General features: G+C 45.2%; 1 protein-coding gene across 2 annotated transcripts in view; it reads right to left on the bottom strand.

Moving 5' to 3' along the window:
* The window catches only part of LOC147732780 (uncharacterized), a 635,036-nt gene extending 614,450 nt beyond the window's left edge, over positions 1-20,586 (bottom strand). The window contains exons 1-2 of one of the 2 annotated variants that reach the window (XM_086957331.1): positions 20,393-20,586; positions 6,484-6,610 (exon numbers count right to left, since the gene is read on the bottom strand). In XM_086957331.1, coding sequence (XP_086813457.1) covers positions 6,484-6,610; positions 20,393-20,434 — 169 coding nt within the window. In that variant the 5' untranslated portion in view covers positions 20,435-20,586. The remainder of the gene's footprint in view (positions 1-6,483; positions 6,611-20,392) is intronic. The other variant, XM_086957332.1, reaches the window with a different exon arrangement.
* Between the last annotated feature and the right edge of the window lie 668 nt (positions 20,587-21,254).

Here is a 21,254-nt window from a genome sequence, read left to right as displayed (position 1 = left end):
GGACATTTTTTCCAGTCCATTTTCACTTCAGTGTGGGTGGTTTTCTGGTAGCAGGCACTCTGTTTGTTTGTTTTGACATTGAGTTCGTGTTGCTAACAGTTTGTGATTGCTGTTTGAGATTGACTAACACGTTTGCATTCACCCGGATGGCGCTCCCGTCGTGCACTTGGCGCCATCAAAGGGCTCTCCAGGTGCCACGAGCGTGTGGCTTTTTTGCTTCTCACCCCTGAGCAGCAACATTGTACTGCGGTTATTTGCCGTCATTTAGCTCTCGTGCTCTCAAGGCACAGTGCGCACATTGCACTGAAAAGTACACTAATGTCAACGCCTATTATTTCAACGCGGACAATGTAGTTTAGGATGGAAAACCAGAATGCTATTGGACGCGATTTACGGAAGATGAATGTTGAGAAAATGGATATTAGAAATTCTAGACGGGAAATTAACAACAAATAGCATGAAAGAGAATATTTCTCCGTCTGCAAAAGGTCTAAGCAGACAGATGTGACGGTGCCTAGGTGGAATGGTGTGTCTCCTGGAGCTTGAACTGCACTGTCCGTGTTTTCACCAGTATTTCCGTGTGGTTGCATTTCCGCAGCTGTTCAAATACATGCGCGTACAAATGATCTGAGCTGGACCCCTTTGTTGTGGTGATTGGGTACAGCATGCAGTCTTGTGTAACTAGTGATGATGTAAGGTTTTGTCTCGGAGTCCTGTCCTGGCATTATTCAGCTGGTCTCAGTTTCTTACAGCGTTACCTGCCTCTAATCACATAAGCAGCTCAAACCCTGTTGCTCTAGTCTTGTCACTCATGTAGTGGCAGGGTCGGATTGGGATTGAAAATCGGCCCGGGTACACAAAAAAATCGGCCACATTTGCATAATGCCTTTCCTCAAAGAAGGGGGTAAAAAAAATGCACGCATTCATTTGCACTGGAGAAACACACCTGAAAACAAGTGAGGCCCCTTCTATTCAGGCCCCCTGCCCCCGCTCAATATGTGCACACATTAATGGGCCGGCCCAGCGAGACAAAGGGAGTGTGACACCTCTTCCTGTTGCTAAACGGAGGTAATGAGCGCCCATTTGCCACTAGAAAGGCCACTAAGACACCCACTGGGCCGCTGGCGATATTCCAACAAGAACAAGCACTGGCGTTGCCAATAGGTCTCGCAGTAGGAAAGTTGCAGCTATTGGTTTTGTAAATGACAAAGCCCTTTATGTTTTTAAAATGAAAACAAAAATAAAAGGCATGGTTATTTGCAATTGTAATAGCTCCAACTTTCCTACTGCGAGACCTATTGGCAACGCCAGTGCTTGTTATACTTGCCAACATTCTGGGGCCAAAAGAGGTAGGATTTTTCAGGGTTGAAAACCATATTTTGCATTACGATTACATCATGTGAAATTAATTTACATGACCTTAAAAACAATAGTGAAATCACAAGAGATTACATTACAAGATGTAGAGCTCTCGGGTGCCTCCATATAAAAGCAAGAGTATACAGTCTTGGATTTTATTCTTTGCCTTCTGGTACTCGGTGTAGTTGTACTTTCCCCAATACAAACACTTGATTATAGATCTCAGAATGTAAACACAAACTGAATGATGTACTTAAACCCAACAGGTACCAACTGGAATGAACTTGATCAAAGGAAAGGACTTGGCACTTCATGATATTGTGAAATAAAGTGCTTTAGGTAAATACGAGAAGTTGGAGCCCTAGCAGCTACAAGAAACAATTGAAGTGGCTGATTATGTACAACAAGCAAAGACATAGCAAAATGTGGTACCTATTTAAAAACACATGATTTTCAGTGATCATTGCTTCCAAAGTCCACATTTTGGGGTTCTCTATGCTTTTACGGGCCAATTCTGCCTTATACGATTCTCCTAAATTGATTTAACATTGACTTAATGCGTCTATGCAAATCTAGCATTAAAACTAAAGACAAGCACTACTTTCTGCCCCTTCCAATATTGCGAATAGGAATTTGATTGGCCCTTCTGGATATATTTATCTAACAAATAACACGGTCTCCAAAGTCACATTACCTAGTCTTTAATCCTGGATGAATGTTTCTGAATTCTCCACAGAGTAGGTCTACGCATTTTAAAACTGCCTTCCTGTGGCTTGTACTGCCACATTGTGTATCATGGTTGCTGTTAGCTGGGGCGTCGGTATATGCATTTAGGATAGAAGTGTGTTCACTTCTGCTTAAACTAACACTTCAACTTTGTCATAATAAGGTCTACTTTTCTAAATATTAGAAACATGAATCAAATTCAAACTATGTTTACGTGGAAAATAGTTTTTTTTAAAACATTTTAATTGTTTGATTTGGTATTTTCAAGATACCAGTGAAGTATGATACACGTTGGAATGGTACATCTTTGGAACACTGTAATTACGTGGTACTCAGGCAGCAACTGTCATGGTAAATGGTTAGGCTGACCACTGGCAGAATACAATAACTTTGAACTAATACCAAGAATGAGGTGCTCTACATTTGAAACAAGCTTTAGAATGGTCAACAATCGCCATCCACAGCACACTGCGCCGTCTGTAGCGTCTCTCCCTTGGGCAAGGCCCCCATGTTTAATTAAAATGATCACGCTCCCGAAATTCACCTATGAACTCCAAAATACCCCCTACTGGGTGCCGGCAGAATTCTTCCGATGGGTAGCGACGGAAATTCTGACATTTTTGATGAATGGAAAGCCAGGCAGAATAGTCCTAGGAAAATTGGCAAGGGAGTATATGAAGGAGGGATTGTACTCCCATACATACAGGTAGTACATACTACTGGGCCTCCCATCTAACGGTCATTAGTGAATGGGCTTTTGTCCCCCTCGATGAACACTTCATACGAATAGACAGACATGTAATGAGGATTAGCGATACACAGGGGCCATTTATAAAATAGGGAGGCCGAGCTTCCCTCCCTCAACATACACTTGCAGAGGTGCGGTAATGGGATGGGGCTATAAGCTGCCTCCGGTGCAACAGGGCCCTCACGAGGGAAACACCTCTGGGACAATGGCTTACTCCGGAAGGTAGGGACTCTGCGGGGTTCTTACGCAGGGATCTGATTGGGATTAGCAAATTGGGAGGTGTGGGGTATTGACAGTCCAAAGACCTTTGGCGACCTACAGGAGGAGTTTGATTTAGCAGACTTCCAGGCGTTTAAACCCCTGCAGTTTAGCCATGCACTGAGGGCAAATGTCCCCACTCAAGGCCAACTTTTCAAGTGGGGAATTCTGCAGAAAGCTAGCTCCCTTCTAGATCTCACCATTATCATTAATAACGTAAACCCCTTGACAGATCTTAAGGTAAATGGACAAAAGAAATGGCTCTTTAACGACACGGAGTGGGCAGAAGCTGTAGTGCCACCAAAGGAGATGGCCATACAGCCAGGTTTTAGATTAGTACAATTAAAGATCCTTCACAGAAAATACCACACAGGATCGATCCTGGCCAGGATCAAGGGTGCTCCGGATGATAGCTGCCTTCACTGCGGCAGTCTGAGAGGGACCTTACTGCTCACCCTCTTGGAGTGTTGATGTTGAGAGCGTTCTGAACGGGGGTGGAAAGTTGCCTCTCAAACATTACTGGATTGAAAGAACCCTCACCACAAAAACTAGGAAACTTGATGTATGTGGAGACATTACATTACCATGCTATACTAAAATACTATACAGGGTGAGCATAGTGGTTGCCAAAAGAAACACTGTCCAACACTGGGACTCTCCAACTCCACCAACCCTGGATCAATGGAGCATGGCCATATATTGTGTTATTTCCATCAGAAATTAATTTACTAAAGTAGAGATGCCCAGCAAATGGGGCAGGCCATGGATACATGGACCTCTCAGAAACCCGGGGTTTGATTGGGTTGGCACTGCCAACCTGGATGTTTGGAGGATGGAGTGAAGATGAGCGTGGTTTATAAGAAGTAGCTGCAGAACGAACATTTACTGCGCTATTTCTCTGTGATGTAGGGGCAAAGAGCCTCCCACTCTACGGAGTGGGGGGTCAGTGTAGTCGCAACACATAAACACCAGAATTCATCTGCTGTTATGAAACTTGTTCTTTGTAATTGTATATGGCAGATGTATACTCGCTAATAATGTATCTCTCAGGAATGGCCACACTATCTAATATTTTCCACTATCTAATATTTTCTCCACTTCGTGGATCAAGATGGTGAAAAATATGTTGTTCCTTAATTATTACCGTCTGTATTCAATATTATAAGACCCACATGGCATAAAAACATTAATGCCTTTACTAAGAATGAAATAAGTTACAATTGTGTAACAAATCCCATGCAATTACACATCAAAGTTCATTTGCTCATATTAATGATGACTGCCCTGTAAAATTGTTGAAATGTACACTGTTCTCTGGTCTGTTTTAAATTGTGGAAAATTACTATCCATATATCTATCAAAACACAATTAAATGATGCATACTGATGAGGGACAAGCCCCATTTAGTCCATTTTAGACCACTTTAGCACTGACTGGTTGAAAGGTGGTATTCCTAATAATTACTCTTACCCTTTATATACTCTCAAGAGTTGCTGCAGCAAATAATAATTAAGGAATTGACCTGATGAAGGTATATTTTATAACCCTACAAACACTTCAGAAAACATGAAATATGATTTATCCTCTGCTTCTGAGTTATCTAAAGAAAAGCTCAACCAAAATAATGTATTTTTATTACGTGGGATTGTATACTTTCTGATCACACATGTTAGTTGCACTTGCACTCTGAACCGACAACTCACATTTGTTATGAAGCTTCCTTTTTTTATCTTTTTAAACTTAGTTTTCTTGCTAGATGATTTAAAACAATGCTTGTTAATTGACAAACTTCACTGTATATTACTCATCTGAAGGGCCAACTCTCTTGTCTAGATTCCAAGGAATACGGGGTCTCCATATTTATCTTGAATTCTCTATTCATCTGGAGAGCATTCAAATAAATGATGCCAAGGCTAGGGCAAAGTGTTGGTACTTTCCGAAATGACTGACCATCTGTTACAATATTTAAGGCGCTTTTAAGAAAGAAATCCTCATTGAAGTTGGGTGGAACAGGAGCACTACTGCAAATCAGCGGGGCTCCCAGACGGCCACATCCACAGATCCCCTGCCTCACGTAGAAGCAAGTGAACCACTGATTGGCTGCTATGTGGAACTCTGCCAGATCTGCTGGCAGTCAATTGTTGGCAGTAGCCTGCCTGCCATAAGGTCACTCACTGCCTTTATACAATAGGACAACAACACTATTTAGGGTGGACTTCCCAATGCATTTTTTCCTTGCCTAGGTCAGAAATATATGGCATGGTGAACTTGGTAATCTGAAAATAAACAATGGCCCCTTAAATGTAGGCCCCAATGTCTTTTCTTTTTCAGAAAGGAATCTCTGCTTCAGGAGTTGTTTTTTTTTAAGTCAAAAGTATGCAGAGTATGCCACAACAACATGGCGGCAATGAGCTTTTGTGGATATGTATCAGTAAACACTGCTAGATGTACTTTCAGTAAAATAGATCTTTAAATGAGGCAGGCGGTCCTCTGCTGTGAAGGTGGATGCACGGACCTCTGCCAACCTAGAGCCCACATAGGGCTTAATATAGGACCATCATTTTCCTGTTGAGTTTGCCTGTGTAACAGGACTTTTATGGTATTGGAGGAGCAAGAGATGCTGGTGCACATCAACTGTCTTAAACTGATGTCCAAGGATTTAGAAGTCATTAATCTGATGGGGGAAACACGTCAGGTGTTCAGTTTTAATAAGGATGGATAATATTTTGATTGTGCAATATATAAATTGACAAAGGGAATCAAGTAGTCCACCAAATTAAAACAACCCTATGATTATGCAAATACAATGACAGGGATCACTCATGCTAAATCTCAAAATCTTTATTTAACATAGTAAGATGCCTAGTGCCCAAAAAACAACACCACTGAGACATTAACCCAGGGTAGACACCACACTCATTCATTTCGTAGGCACCACACTCATTCATGTCTTCACTACAGTACACGGTGTTGTAAAACTAAATTCAGGAAATTTGTGACTTTGTTAAAAGCCTTACTTTGCTTAACCACTAGACACATAGGAACAGCATTAAGGACGGTAATAGCTATCAGCCAGTGGATCCGTCAAAGAAGCTGCAGCCCAATTTTTCAGAGAGTAACCACATTGACCTCAACTGAAGTGAACTAACTTTGGGTTTGCAAGACGAATGAACTAATTGCAGGCTATGGGGGTTTTCGTGTTGGTTGAAGCAATTTCAAGCATTTTCCTTTTCAGATTCTAACCTGCAATTCATTCGTTTCCCCTTTAAATGTTGAATAAAGCAACAAATGACTGATTGGCCCTGCAAATGCTTCAATTCACGACAAGACACAAGCTATAACGTGTTCCTGTTATGCCTTAGCTGTTGTAACAATTACAAGTGTAACTTCACCCAGTGAACTCAGAGCCTGGTGAATTTCCTTCATCACGGATCTGTAAAGTTCCTTCTGCCAGCACTGTAAAAGCTCCCACTCCTCTTCAGAGAAACAAGCAACAACATCACAAAATGTATGGGCCACCTGAAACAAGAAGTCAGCAGACTTAGTAACTGTAGAGAGCGAATAGTGACATACATGGGAAGCATGCTTAAGTACAGTATATTGTCATTTAAACTTATCTTAAGTACCATATAGGTGTGTCTTAACATTTGGTGGTTGTAATGAAACAGACTTTAGTACGTTCATTGAGCAGTATAACATTTTATACATATATGGCTGAGATTCAGAATAAAGACACAAAGACAAGTCACCTGCATACACATTGAAATCATAATAAAACAAATAGCCGTAAGTAAATTAGCAAATAAAGCATTGTATGTTCTGATAGGACATACAACACTTATTAGAATCAGAGTGCCCCTAAACAACACATGTATACATATATTGGTAAATGCTACATCGCAGTAAAACCTATACATTTACCATGCTTCTTCCCAACTCATATACACAGCAAGCAACATCTCAAGAAAATATTTTATATGGCCATGCAATGTGTTATTCTTAATTACCACATGCACGGCCAGTAAGGTGACCAACATTCTGTTATGAATTTGCAGGACACTTTGCTCAAGTGGAGACACACTGCACATGTGGAAACACTTTCCACGCGTGTAGACATCAGTAGGCGTTCATTGGGGAGCAGGGTGACTGAGTCATATACTGCATTTTGAGGTTTCATCCTCATACTCTCAATCAGGTCACCCAAAAGTTATAACTTAACTGGAGATTGAGCTTATCCAGTGTAGTTACAAACTCTCCAATTTTGGACGTCGATCGGGGGGCTTACTCCTTCTCTCCTCTATAACAAAAATTGGTGAGATGCATCCTATAAAAACATATATCTCCGCCCCAAGCTGTTTTCAGGCATCAACGGTTATGCTGTTCTTCAATCAGACAGCTCAAAAGGTAATCCTAATAAACATCTACCTTCATCCCAAACACGAATTACAAGCATCCAAAGAAGTAGTCAAAGAAGTAACGAGAATAATAGAAGAGGCTGGCACTGACAAAGTCATCTTGGCAGGAGATTTTAATATGCATCTTTTAGGGAACAGCCAGGAAGACGACCTCACGCAGGATCTAACTGGTATATGGGATATCCTGACCCAGGGCTGCCCAACAGTAACAAAACCATCAAAGAGATCAAATTACCTACTCTCAGAATTAGAACATCTGAATTTGAGGGCAGTTAACGGCCGCTTCAAGGAAGATAATCCCCCAGCACTTACATTTCATTCATCTAATATAGCCTTATAGCCCGCCGTAGCGGGCTATACCGGCTATTAAAGGCCCGCTGAATCGTTAACGAAACAGCGGGCCGTTAATAGCCGGTATAGCCCGCTACGGCAGGCTAGAAGGCTATTAGAACATTCTGCCACTAGAGGGCAGAATGTTCTAACTTATTAAACAAAGGGTTCTCGAAGCTCGAGGGGATATAAATCCCCTCGAACTTCGAGAAGTCTTTGTAGAACATTGGAATGTTGCTCTGCGGGCCTTTACCGGCCCGTAGAAGCAGGGAGAGCTCCATTGTCTGAAATGGAGCTCCCAACATTCCAATGTTCAAATGTATCTTCCTACCTTGACTTCACATTTACAACACTGACTGTGTTTGACAAGATAGCCTCATTTCAAATAGGGAACAGCACACTAAGTGATCACATGCCACAAGAAATGATACTTAAAACTACAGCTACAATATATCAGCAGGCCGAAAAATCTATTGTCACAATATTTATTTATTTATTTAATTATTTATTTATTACATTTGTATAGCGCATTATCACCGATTGGTCTCTAAGCGCTTATAGGAACAACCAATCTTCATCGAATCAGGTGTAATTCAACAAACAATGAAACAGTAGCAGGAATAGCAAAAGAAGTGCATAAGGAAGTACACGACCACTTAGGTCACCCGTTGGAAACTTGGTAAAAATTCACAGTCGCTCTTGGCAACAAATTTTCCATCAGCAAAGGACCAAAACGAAAGAACGCAAACGACCCTCCAAATTTGACAGCAACGACCCCAGTGTCAAAAAAATTGAAAACATCTATAAACCAACTTCTACAGCAACTCCGGAAATCACCTGGCAATCAAAATCTGCAGCAGTCGCTACGTGCCTCAAAGGCCATTCTTAAGAGAAGAAGAGGGGCTAGGAAAACGACTGCGAACAACTTATTTTGGGCTAAACTACTACACGATGCCAAACAAAAAAACAGCACAACATTTTGGCAAACAGTAAATAAGGTGCATCGGCCAAACCACCACAGAATCAATTCCTACATCTCTGAAGAGACTTGGACAGCGTTTCTCTTTAATCATTTCAATAAAAAAGAAGAAACAGTTCTCCAACTCAAATGTCTAGCTAGAGCCAGTGAACTGCAGTAGTGGCGCAAAGGAGCCAATATCACTCTGCCAATCTCCTAAAGAGGATAACAATAGATCAGCATTAAGACAAGACTAACGAGAACCAACAGAAACACAAGCACTAAATGCCGATTGGAGATTAAAGATGGGGCTCACCACCAAACCAACTAAACAGATAACGAAACAAATAGCAAGGGGTCGACTGGCTGGAGCCCCGGGTCCTAACGGAATTCCACATATGCTGTTTAAAAATGACCCGGAATACTGGAGTAACGCAATTGAACCCGTTTTCAACTATGCAGTTATAAAATCCACAATTCCCGAATCGTGGAGAGGTTCTATTATAAGCCCTATTTACAAACAAGGAACAAGGGCTGAGCCGAAAAACTATCGTTTAATAACTTTAATCGACATCGAGGCTAAATATTTTGCAGGGCTTCTCTTAAACGATATAACCACCTGGTCTGAAAAGAATCAAATAATACCTTTAACACAAACTGGATTTCAAAAAGGGCAAGGACCAATAACAAACATAATGACCCTAACCCTCCTTATAGATGAAGCCAAACAGGGAAAATATCCGCTCATCCTCTGTTTCATAGACTTTGTTCCAGCATTCGATCATGTAGACCGAACTAAACTCTGGCAAAAACTAGATGGCTGGGGGATTCCGTCAAGCCTCCTACTTCAATTAAGGAATCTACACACCAAAACATGGGTCAGGATAAAGCTCGGCGACGGTCGACAAATATCAAAAAAAATTCCCACGTCAAATGGACTTAAACAAGGGTGCGTTCTAGCCCCTACGCTATTCAATCTATTCCTAGCGGACCTACCAGAAAAGCTGAATAGATGTGCAGCTCATGCACCAAAACTTGGGAATGCTACTTTGTCAAACCTGCTTTATGCGGACGATTTAGTACTGATAAGCAGGACCCCAATTGGTCTCCAGCACCTACTGAATGTTACACATACATACTCACAAGAAAATGCCCTAAAAATAAACTATAACAAAACAAAAACAAGCATTGGAAATGCAATAGGTCTCGCACCATTAGAGTTAGTGCTTTTAGAATTGTTTATGGGTTTTTTTTGTAAATGTTTAGCATTTTTGTTTCCTGTAGCCAATGCTAAAGAATTACAAATAAAAAAAGCCATAAACATTTCTTAAAGCTGTAACTGAAATGGTCTGAGACCTATTGCACTGTGTGAGGGTGAGGGGTTGAGGGTGAGTGAGGGTGAGGGGTTGAGGGTGAGTGAGGGTGAGTGAGGGTGAGGGGTTGAGTGTGAGTGAGGGTGAGGGGTTGAGGGTGAGTGAGGGTGAGGGAGGGTGAGGGTGAGTGAGGGTGAGTGAGGGTGAGGGTGAGTGAGGGTGAGGGTGAGGGAGGGTGAGGGTGAGGGAGGGTGAGGGTGGGTAAGGGTGGGTGAGGGTGAGTGAGGGTGAGTGAGGGTGAGTGAGGGTGAGTGAGGGTGAGTGGTTGAGGGTGAGTGGTTGAGGGTGAGTGGTTGAGGGTGAGTGGTTGAGGGTGAGTGGTTGAGGGTGAGTGGTTGAGGGTGAGTGGTTGAGGGTGAGTGGTTGAGGGTGAGTGAGGGTGAGGGGTTGAGGGTGAGTGAGGGTGAGTGAGGGTGAGGGGTTGAGGGTGAGTGAGGGTGAGGGGTTGAGGGTGAGTGAGGGTGAGGGGTTGAGGGTGAGTGAGGGTGAGTGAGGGTGAGGGGTTGAGGGTGAGTGAGGGTGAGGGGTTGAGGGTGAGTGAGGGTGAGGGAGGGTGAGTGAGGGTGAGGGTGAGTGAGGGTGAGGGAGGGTGAGGGTGAGTGAGGGTGAGGGTGAGTGAGGGTGAGTGAGGGTGAGGGGTTGAGGGTGAGTGAGGTGTTGAGGGTGAGTGAGGGTGAGGGAGAGTGAGGGTGAGGGGTTGAGGGTGAGTGAGGGTGGAGGGTGAGGGGGTGAGGGTGAGGGGGTGAGGGTGAGGGGGTGAGGGGTTGAGGGTGAGTGAGGGTGAGGGGTTGAGGGTGAGTGAGGATGAGTGAGGGGTTGAGGGTGAGGGGTTGAGGGTGAGGGGTTGAGGGTGAGTGAGGGTGAGTGAGGGTGAGGGTGAGGGATTGAGGGTGAGGGGTTGAGGGTGAGTGAGGGTGAGTGAGTGTGAGTGGTTGAGGGAGAGTGAGGGTGAGGGTGAGTGAGGATGAGGTGTTGAGGGTGGGTGAGGGTGAGTGAGGGTGAGTGAGGGTGAGGAGTTGAGGGTGAGTGAGGGTGAGTGAGGGTGAGGGTTTGAGGGTGAGTGAGGGTGAGGGGTTGAGGGTGGGTGAGGGTGAGTGAGGGTGAGGGGTTGAGGGTGAGTGAGGATGAGTGAGGGGTTGAGGGTGAGTGAGGGTGAGGGGTTTAAGGTGAGTGAGGGTGAGTGAGGGTGAGGGTGAGTGAGGGTGAGGGGTTTAAGGTGAGTGAGGGTGAGGGTGAGTGAGGGTGAGTGAGGGTGGGGGGTTGAGGGTGAGTGAGGGTGAGTGAGGGTGGGTGAGGGTGACTGAGGGTGAGGGTGAGTGAGGGTGAGGGGTTGAGGGTGAGTGAGGGAGAGGGGTTGAGGGTGAGGGGTTGAGGGTGAGTGAGGGTGAGGGGTTGAGGGTGAGGGAGGGTAAGGGGTTGAGGGTGAGTGAGGGTGAGGGGTTGAGGGTGAGTGAGGGTGAGGGGTTGAGGGTGAGTGAGGGTGAGGGGTTGAGGGTGAGTGAGGGTGAGGGGTTGAGGGTGAGTGAGGGTGAGGGGTTGAGGGTGAGTGAGGGTGAGGGTGAGTGAGGGTGAGTGAGGGTGAGGGGTTGAGGGTGAGTGAGGGTGAGGGGTTGAGGGTGAGTGAGGGTGAGGGTGAGTGAGGGTGAGTGAGGGTGAGGGGGTGAGGGTGAGTGAGGGTGAGTGAGGGTGAGTGAGGGTGAGGGGTTGAGGGTGAGTGAGAGTGAGGGTGAGTGAGGGGTTGAGGGTGAGGGGTTGAGGGTGAGGGGTTGAGGGTGAGGGGTTGAGGGGTTGAGGGTGAGTGAGGGTGAGGGGTTGAGGGTGAGTGAGGGTGGGTGAGGGTGAGGGTGAGGGGTTGAGGGTGAGGGGTTGAGGGTGAGTGAGGGTGAGGGGTTGAGGGTGAGTGAGGGTGAGGGTGAGTGAGGGTGAGGGTGAGTGAGGGTGAGGGTGAGGGGTTGAGGGTGAGGGGTTGAGGGTGAGTGGTTGATGGTGAGTGAGGGTGAGGGGTTGAGGGTGAGTGAGGGTGAGGGGTTGAGGGTGAGGGAGGGTAATGGGTTGAGGGTGAGTGAGGGTGAGGGGTTGAGGGTGAGTGAGGGTGAGGGGTTGAGGGTGAGTGAGGGTGAGGGGTTGAGGGTGAGTGAGGGTGAGGGGTTGAGGGTGAGTGAGGGTGAGGGGTTGAGGGTGAGTGAGGGTGAGGGTGAGTGAGGGTGAGTGAGGGTGAGGGGTTGAGGGTGAGTGAGGGTGAGTGGTTGAGGGTGAGTGGGGGTGAGGGGTTGAGGGTGAGTGAGGGTGAGGGTGAGGGTGAGTGAGGGTGAGGGGGTGAGGGTGAGTGAGGGTGAGTGAGGGTGAGTGAGGGTGAGTGAGGGTGAGTGAGGGTGAGGGTGAGTGAGGGGTTGAGGGTGAGGGGTTGAGGGTGAGGGGTTGAGGGTGAGGGGTTGAGGGGTTGAGGGTGAGTGAGGGTGAGGGGTTGAGGGTGAGTGAGGGTGAGTGAGGGTGAGGGTGAGGGGTTGAGGGTGAGGGGTTGAGGGTGAGTGAGGGTGAGGGGTTGAGGGTGAGTGAGGGTGAGGGTGAGTGAGGGTGAGGGTGAGTGAGGGTGAGGGGTTGAGGGTGAGGGGTTGAGGGGTTGAGGGTGAGGGGTTGAGGGTGAGGGTGAGGGGTTGAGGGTGAGTGAGGGTGAGGGTGAGTGAGGGTGAGTGAGGGTGAGGGGGTGAGGGTGAGTGAGGGTGAGTGAGGGAGGGTGAGGGGTTGAGGGGGAGGGGTCGAGGGGGAGGGGTCGAGGGTGAGTGAGGGTGAGGGGTTGAGGGTGAGGGGTTGAGGGTGAGGGGTTGAGGGTGAGTGAGGGTGAGGGGTTGAGGGTGAGTGAGGGTGAGGGGTTGAGGGTGAGTGAGGGTGAGTGAGGGGTTGAGGGTGAGGGGTTGAGGGTGAGTGAGGGTGAGGTGTTGAGGGTGAGTGAGGGTGAGGGTGAGTGAGGGTGAGGGGTTGAGGGTGTGTGTGTGACAGTAACTTGTGTGTGTGAGGGCAGTGTGTGTCAATGCAACGGGGCTCATGTTATCGACCTCAGAAGCATTAAAAGTGTGTGTCTTGGAACGTCTGAGGGCAGCTCGTGTTACAAGCTTGCTTTGAAGATGGTCATGCAGTGCTGGGAGTGGAGCAGATGGTCCTGTTTATGACCTGCAGAGCGCGTGTGAAGTGGGCGCGGATGAAGTGACTGGGGGGTGAGGGGTGTGCAGCCTGGTGTGCTGAAGCCTGGCAGCAGAGGCGGCGCGCGCCAGCAGAGACGGCGCCTGCACACAAATTGGCTAAGTGGCTAAGTGGCTGGTGGCAAATGGACGCACATCAAAGGAGCCGCGAAAGTAGCATGCAAGCAGAGTGCTTTTTTATTTATTTCCACTCATCTGTACTAGTGTTCGTGCTCAAATGACCCCAGATTACACGTAAATTATACATGATGAAAGGCCAAGAAATGATGTTGGGTTACTCCCACAATATATGTACAGTTCATGAATGTGCAATTTGTTGTTTGCTGATAGCTGGATTAATAAAGCTAGCTCAGAGGGTTAAAGCGCTGACGACCGATCTACCTGTGATATGCAGTTAACACGCTGGAGACCCTTAGGGCCGACGCAGCCTCTCATGTTTCTGCGGTCGATAAAATGAGCAGCTGGGTTTATGTGCACATATAAAATAAATTAGTCTCTATTTTCTTAGTATTATTACAGTTAAAGTGTAGGCTGTTTTTCTGCATTTAGTTCAATATACACTGCTATAACCAGTGTCGCACGTTTAGTTATAATGTTTCTGATTGTCAGTTAGTTTTCGGGTGGATTAACTTTCTTCTTTAATCCTTCAGTGTTGTCTTGTATTGTTTTATACGCATGTCAATGTTTGTTGGTGAGTTTAGTACACAAATTCGGTATGTCTGCATTTGCTACAGTTTTGGGTCTTTCGTGTTTTTTAGAAACGGATGGAAGGCTTCTTGTGGTGATTGTGAGTTAAACAATTGCCCGTGCGACTGTTCCTTGTGCGTTGTTTCAGAGTCGTAAGAAAGGTAATTTAAAGGGAAAAAAGAAGGAAGAAAAAGAATTACGCATTGAGAGAAGGAAACTGTGGAGTACAGGGAAAGAAGAAGTAAGCCCTGAAGTGAGAGAAGGACTGTCATAGGGAGGATGAGGAAGACGAGGCAGACTGAGGCAGCTGGAGAATAATGGAACGTGAGAGAGTGATGCGTGGGCAGAGAGAAGGCAGGCGCTGGAGAGGGAGGGGGTGGGATGCCTGCGAAAGGGACGACACACAGAGCGAATAGAGGTTACAATGAGGATCAGAGAGAAGAAAGGTAATTTAAAGGGAAATATTAAAATAAAGAAAAATAATGAAGAAAACAGAGCACTAATTAAAAAGTGAGAGATGGGCGAATGAAAGAAACCGTGAAAAGAAATGGAAAGGAAGGAAGCAGTAAGTCGGCCGGCTTGGAAATGCTCTCGGCATTGCGATTTGCAGAAATAGAAGACAGACGCATTTTGTTGACAGTGGTGGGTGCGAAACAAAACCTCTAAAATGTAAAATGTAAGGACTGGAATCCGCAGTTGCACAAAAACAAGTAGGTTAAACACATCATAAGGAGTATTAAGACCTTAAGGTGTAGTAAACCTTTTTAAAGTGGAATTCCCAAAATCCCCAATGTGAACATGTTAAATAAAACACATGAGATAGTAAAAACGTCTGTTAATTATTTTAAAAAAACAACTAATCAGAGCGTAGTGAAACCCTTGTAAAGCATAACCCAAACATTTGGGTCCCCAGTATGAACATGTGAAAAAACATCACAGGGTGAAGTGAAAACAACTGTAAAGTGAAACAGAGACACTGAAGGCTCTCTCTGTAACACCAACATGTGTGATAAGCAAAGTCCCAGAGAGAAGACCTAATAGTAATCGCCTCAACATGAGATTTGCTGATAAGTGAGAGATTTTATAGGGATTATTGGGCATGTCTGAGATGTCAGAGAAGGGGATATTAGTACAAAAACCGCTCTTGGCAAAGTCAATATATCTCGCCCTTGCCCCAATTGACGTTGCTAAGATTGTAAGCCCTGTCGTACAGCATCCCGATTTTGTACAGCGCTGCTTTTTTTTTTTAATAACAGGAAAAAGGGTACAAGCAGTCGGCTTTGTAATTTGTAGGCGCAAGCACCAAGCATGCATGCACCTACACACAGGCAGTTTTAAATAAAAAAGATTTTGCTTGCTGGTTTGAGTTTGACTGGTATAGAAAAACAAAACTGTGGAGCGGGAGGAGAGAGCAATAACAATGTGGGGGTTGTAAGGAATCAGAGACGGCATTTTGTAAAACCATATGAGGGCACGGGAGGGGGAAGGAACATAGGTGATGGGTGAAGAACACGTAGAAAGAGTAACGTGAGGGTGAGATCATGTACTGGATAATGGGAGGGTGAGATGCTGCACTGGATAATGTGAGGGTGAGATGCTGCAACTGACGTATTGAGCAGTTGTAGGAAGGGCTACAGCTGCCGTTTTTTGGAACTGTGGAACCAGGCTTTAGTCCTTGCGTCTGTTCAAAACCTGAGATTCTGGGCAAGTCACTTAATTTCCCCGTGCCTAAAGCAAAATGAACGTGCCCTTCTATTATATAAGTGTTGCTTTTGTAAAATCCTTCAATAGCTTCCACTCGAGCTCAGGTACATAGAAAACATAGAAAAAGAAGTAAACATCATGTGAAAACCGACTAAAAACACAGAATAGTTTAAACATACAGATATCACCTGCCACAAAAAGCCGACTCTCTAGTCAGCTAAGCATACCTGTGACTTAGAAGCTGCCCTTAAGAAGAGTGCCGAACAACTCACTCCAAATCAACGATAACAATAAAATACAACACACCAACCCCTCAACTCTGACTCACGCGCTGCACTGCTGGTAATGATTATTGGGCGGCTGGCGAGGCGCTCTACACAGTGTGTTTGCGTGCAGCACATGGTTCCTCCGGTCAGGCTGGAGTATATGTGTTCCTGGCTCTATGTGCGCCCTTTTTTGCAGTGCATTGTTGTGACTTTAAGGCAGCTGCTTATACCATGCCTACCTTCATTGGAGCTGCAGGAAGGGCGCTCTGGAGAAGCCCAAAGCCAGTCAAACAATGGGAGGGAGAACTAGCTTCGGTGGGAGGGGACTCTGAATGCTGGAGCCAGGACTTCTCCAGGAAGTGGTGGTCTGCTTTCCTGGCCGGTGTTTTGGCTCTGGAGCAAATGAATCTGAGGGAGGAGGAGCGCAAAAGGGGAGGCTGAAGCTAGCGGTGACAATGGAAAGCTGCATCTAGTCTCTAATACCTTCCTGTTCAGTATTAACAGAGTGTGGACGGGTTCTCGGTATCAGCTCTCCCCATTGAAAATTAAAAGGAAAAGTGAATGCCTTTGTGTTTTAAAAAAATGCCTTCAGCGGACCACGTTTGTTTTAGAGCCTAGACACACCAATAACCATGTGCTTTCACCGTAACACGGCGGGCAGGGGAGGGGGCGGAGAGGGGAGAGGTGCGACACGGCAGGCAGGCAGGGGAGGAGAGTAGGAGGAGGAGGGGGAGGAGAGTAGGGGAGGCAAGGCTAGCGGCAGGCAGGCAGGGGAGGAGAGGAGGAGGGGGGAGGAGAGTAGGGGAGGCACGGCCTAGCGGCCGTGCAATCAAGTAGTGAGGGGGCGGAGCTGGGGGAGGCTGTGGAAGAGAGTAGGCAAGGCAGGCGGCTGGGGGCATGTGCACGCGCATTTAAGCTCAATGCGCATGCGCATTGAGCTTAAATTTCTCGTGCACTGCAAGGAATCGCCACGATTCCTTGCAGTGTGGATAAAGAGCGGATAAGTGCCAATACTCTCTCATTGCTCGATGCGCATGCGCATCGACAGGCGAGACCTAATAATGGTAGTTAATTACCGAAGGAAGAAACATCTGAGCTGGTTCCTTGATGGTCATTGCTTGGAACAAGGAGCAAGCTATAAATATCTAGGGGTAATATTGGACCAAAACAATTCATTCAAACCACAGTTAGATTCCCTCCGGAGAAAGGGTGCAACGGCCTACCTAGCCATAAAGCCCTTAAAGAAGCTTTTACCGGACATGACATTCGACCCTCTAATAAGGGTCCTACAAGCAAAACTTCAGCCAACAATTACTTACGGGAGTGAAGTGCTTAAGGGAAAAGATTCATTAGCTCTTGATAATATAATATCAAAATCAAATCGTGCAATCTTCCAACTCCCCGGAATGGTCTCCCCTGCCCAAATATGATTGGAATTTGGTTTACAAAAACAGTCCTTTCAACGCATGGGAGCATACTTGAAATGTTGGCATAAAGTCAAAGGCGATGAAAACGGAACCCTGAACGAGCAACTTTGGATGGAGCTCTCGCACCCAGGAAAATCACCAGCGAGCGTTTACCTTGAGGAATCTATTAAACATCTAGGTTTAAGAGAGCTGTGGAACGCCCAGATAAACCATCTAACATTCAAAAAAACGGTGACAAAAGTAACTTGCTTACTATCCGCAATTGAGGACAAGAAAACCTTAGCCAAATGATCACACGGCTGGATGGTTCTACATACATACAAACTAAAACCCCAGCTCTACCTGAATATGGGATTAAAAATTAACATCAAGGAAAAATTCCTAAAACTCCGAATGGGGGTAGGCCGCTTTAATCAATTCCTGCCGCCTTGGGAGAGAAAGGAAGGAGTCCAGCAGTGTTGTTTATGCGGCAGCGGTATTGAGGACGCAATCCATGTTACATGCATCTGCAACATGTTAAAAGACATAAGGGTTACTCTGTTAAAGCCAGCACTCAAACAGTACGGTGCCAGATTATGCAGACAAGCGTTAATGATGTGCTTCAACCCCGACTTGGTTCAGTTAAATTGCCGGCTAATTAAATTGCTTGATATAACTGCAAAAAGATTAAAACACTGGACTGAGTGGCATAAAGACTAATTACCACCCGAACCAACTGGAATGTAACAGGAACAGCCATAGTTAAAACAATATTGGTATCGAACATGGCTAATGTATAGAATGTTTTAATTATTCGTGTTATTTTAATATGATGTAAAACCATTTATTATATTTTTAATACCTACCATGAGAAATTTTATCCTCTGTATGCAATGGTTTTAATTAATCAAGCATAATAAAAATAAAAATAAAAACTTCAAACAAAAAAAAAACTTTAATGTAATTACTATTCATACTCTATTTGAATTTGTAGTGCCTTTTCCACCTCAAAGAGTAAGCCGTGACGGCTCGCAGGTACAACTTTTGAGAAACAAGTTTTGAAAATGAACAACTCAGGAATCCATAGGGAATTAAATAGTGTTCGACACCTTGAAGCACCAATTGTAAAAATATCAGTTTCTAACACGCACACTATACAGTCATCCACCTGGACCTAGTCCAGTGAGTGCATTTCAACAATGGAACTTGGATATTTGTCATCAAATATCACCTTTACCCCTAAATATGCTGGAAATAAACAATGTGTTCAAAAGCTGGGAAGAGCCCATAACACAGTGACATTTCTCCTGGAAGGACAGTCTCTTGGCCTTGCAATAAGAAACACTGCCATGCCATTGGCAGTATATGTACTAGTTGAAAAAGAAGAGCCCGCAGCCTCGAGTTTGGCTAGATTGGGTGCTCTTAGGCAATAACTTGTTGAACATTTACCTCTGCTCTTTTTGCCAACATTAGGAGTATTGAGAATCAGTACAGATTGCTACGCGTGTAGCCAAAAAAAATGGCAGGATATTACCTGGGAGAGGAGAGAAGTGCCCAGTCTTGTGGTATATTCAAGGCACGAGTCGTGGGTACACGCGGGTGGACGGCGCCCACCCACTTCTTTCACAGGGTGAACGCCGCCACCCTGCCACGAATTTGGGCCCCACTGAATAATGTGCTGAACTCGTCCAGGTGTAATTTCCAAACACCGAGGCACTTTCAGCAGCGCCTGCACGTTGTCTGCTTTCCTTATGCAACAAGCAACAACATGCAGGCGTGGACATGGCTTTCTTATTTAAGACTCCTGCTGGGCCCATAACAAAGGCCGAATTTGAGGGGTCATCAGGCCTCCTTTTGTTGGAGTCTTTTGGCTGGGAGCAGTCGGGAGCCTCATGCCTGATGCAAATGAAGCAGAGGGTAAACAAAGGCTCACACCTTGTTAGCACTTTACACGAACTTAGAGAGGCAGATTTTCACTTTTTCAGTACCTGTTTAGGAGATATGCATGTAGTGTAAGAATATCCGACATGTTGGTGTTTCTCAGTATTTACACAAAGCAAATTGCATTTATATTGAGCTTACTTCCTTTGATGAGGTGTTGAAATAATTTAAATACCACTATTTTGCCTCGTATAGCCCTACTCATTCCAATGTGGGTGTCAGGGCGCTTTATAGCAACTTGTGCATATTACAAGTACAATAAATTACATGTTTGTAAATGAATGTACAGGATGTTGCATAAAACTGGGGAATTGCAAGGTGTAGAAGTCAAATATCCTCTCCCATAGCTCACAGAGCTATTATCCAAGCAATGAGCTCAAACGCACACATGATAGACCTGCTAAACATATATGTGAGGGGTTTAGATCGGAGGTGACGTCTTGTGATTCCACTTCCTGTAAAGTCGTAGCTTGTAATGCCACTTCCTATGATTTCAATTCTTGTGATATTATGCGCCGTGATGTCGTCCGCCGTGATGTTGTGCGACAAGATGTCACTTGCATACTGCCCAACTAGGTTAGTCCCCCCACTTCTTTTCTTGGGACTTGTGCCCTGGGTATATTCACCCACATGCAATCTAGTGGTGACTGTATACCCTTTGCAGGAAGCATACATTCCAACAGACCGGATCCAGGAGGGAGACTCTTGATTTTCAAAGCCAAAAATTGCTTTATTTTACCGGTCTCCCGCCTGAAATTGCTTTTGTGCCAATAGAAGTCAACGGGAATAATACATTCCCCCGATATTTTTCAAAATATCGCCCTTTCCTGCTCTGAAGTGATGGCATGTATGTGTGTTCTGTTCTCAGGTACCACTAAATAAACAGTTTGATCCTGGGCAAATCACAATCTCCTGTGCCTCTGTTCACCGATCTGACAACATATTAGCTCCATGATTAATGGAAGACATAAAGATCAAGGGCGCACTTCTGGGAGAGATGCCCAGCATGGTTTTTATTACTCACCTCCTCCGAATCCCGTTTGGACTTTTCTTTCCGAGATTTCATTGTGCCACACAGAACCGTCACAGACAGGGTCGGTGCAGAAACAACAGTTTTGCCAACTACCCAACCAATCCTGTTTAAAGAAAAACAAACTGCTGTGTGGTCTTGTCTATTTCTTGTAATTCGTGCATGTGATCCCGCTCCGAAACACACGGGCTTGCGCAGAACATAGACACTACACTTCAAGTGTGACTCTCATTCAAACTTTCTGCACATGCCATCTGCCGAGACGCCGAGTACCCGCACTGTGTGATCTTCTTTGTTTTCAGGAAAAACGGCCCCTTCTGGATTGATCTGTTTCTCACAGAGCGTGTTCCAGTGAGCAGTATCATTTCTTTGCGCATGCTCAGTTTCTTTTTTTTAGGCTAAGGGTGTGGTACTGGTCGGTAGTTGGAAACTGGGTGGTCTGGGTCAGAAAGTGAATTTGTTGATACTTAACTTTTCTGTGATTGACGACCTAACAGATCCAGCTAAGATTTGTTTTCGATAACAGTGGAGTATTTTTGAGGAATCCGTGCTATTGCTACGCTCATGAATCCCACTTCCATTGGGTGAGCTTACCTACTCCAGATTTGTAAATGGCTTGATTAAGACAATTGTGCAGCTTTTGGGAGAGTTCACTCTACGGGATATTTATTTAGGAAATGTTATAAAATAAGGCTGCGGGTCTGTGGACTCTACAATGAGGATGAAGTGACATTTTTTAGACGTTCTAACCCTCGAAGTGTAGGCATTTTGTTTGTCAGGAGCATGAGAGAAGATGGTGCCGCACACCACATGAGGATTTATTTATTTATTTATTATTTATTTATGCATTTTTATA

The sequence above is a fragment of the Lissotriton vulgaris genome, chromosome 2_1, assembly GCF_964263255.1.
Source record: "Lissotriton vulgaris chromosome 2_1, aLisVul1.2, whole genome shotgun sequence".
NCBI lineage: Eukaryota > Metazoa > Chordata > Amphibia > Caudata > Salamandridae > Lissotriton > Lissotriton vulgaris.
This window is presented reverse-complemented; position numbering and strand designations above follow the sequence as displayed.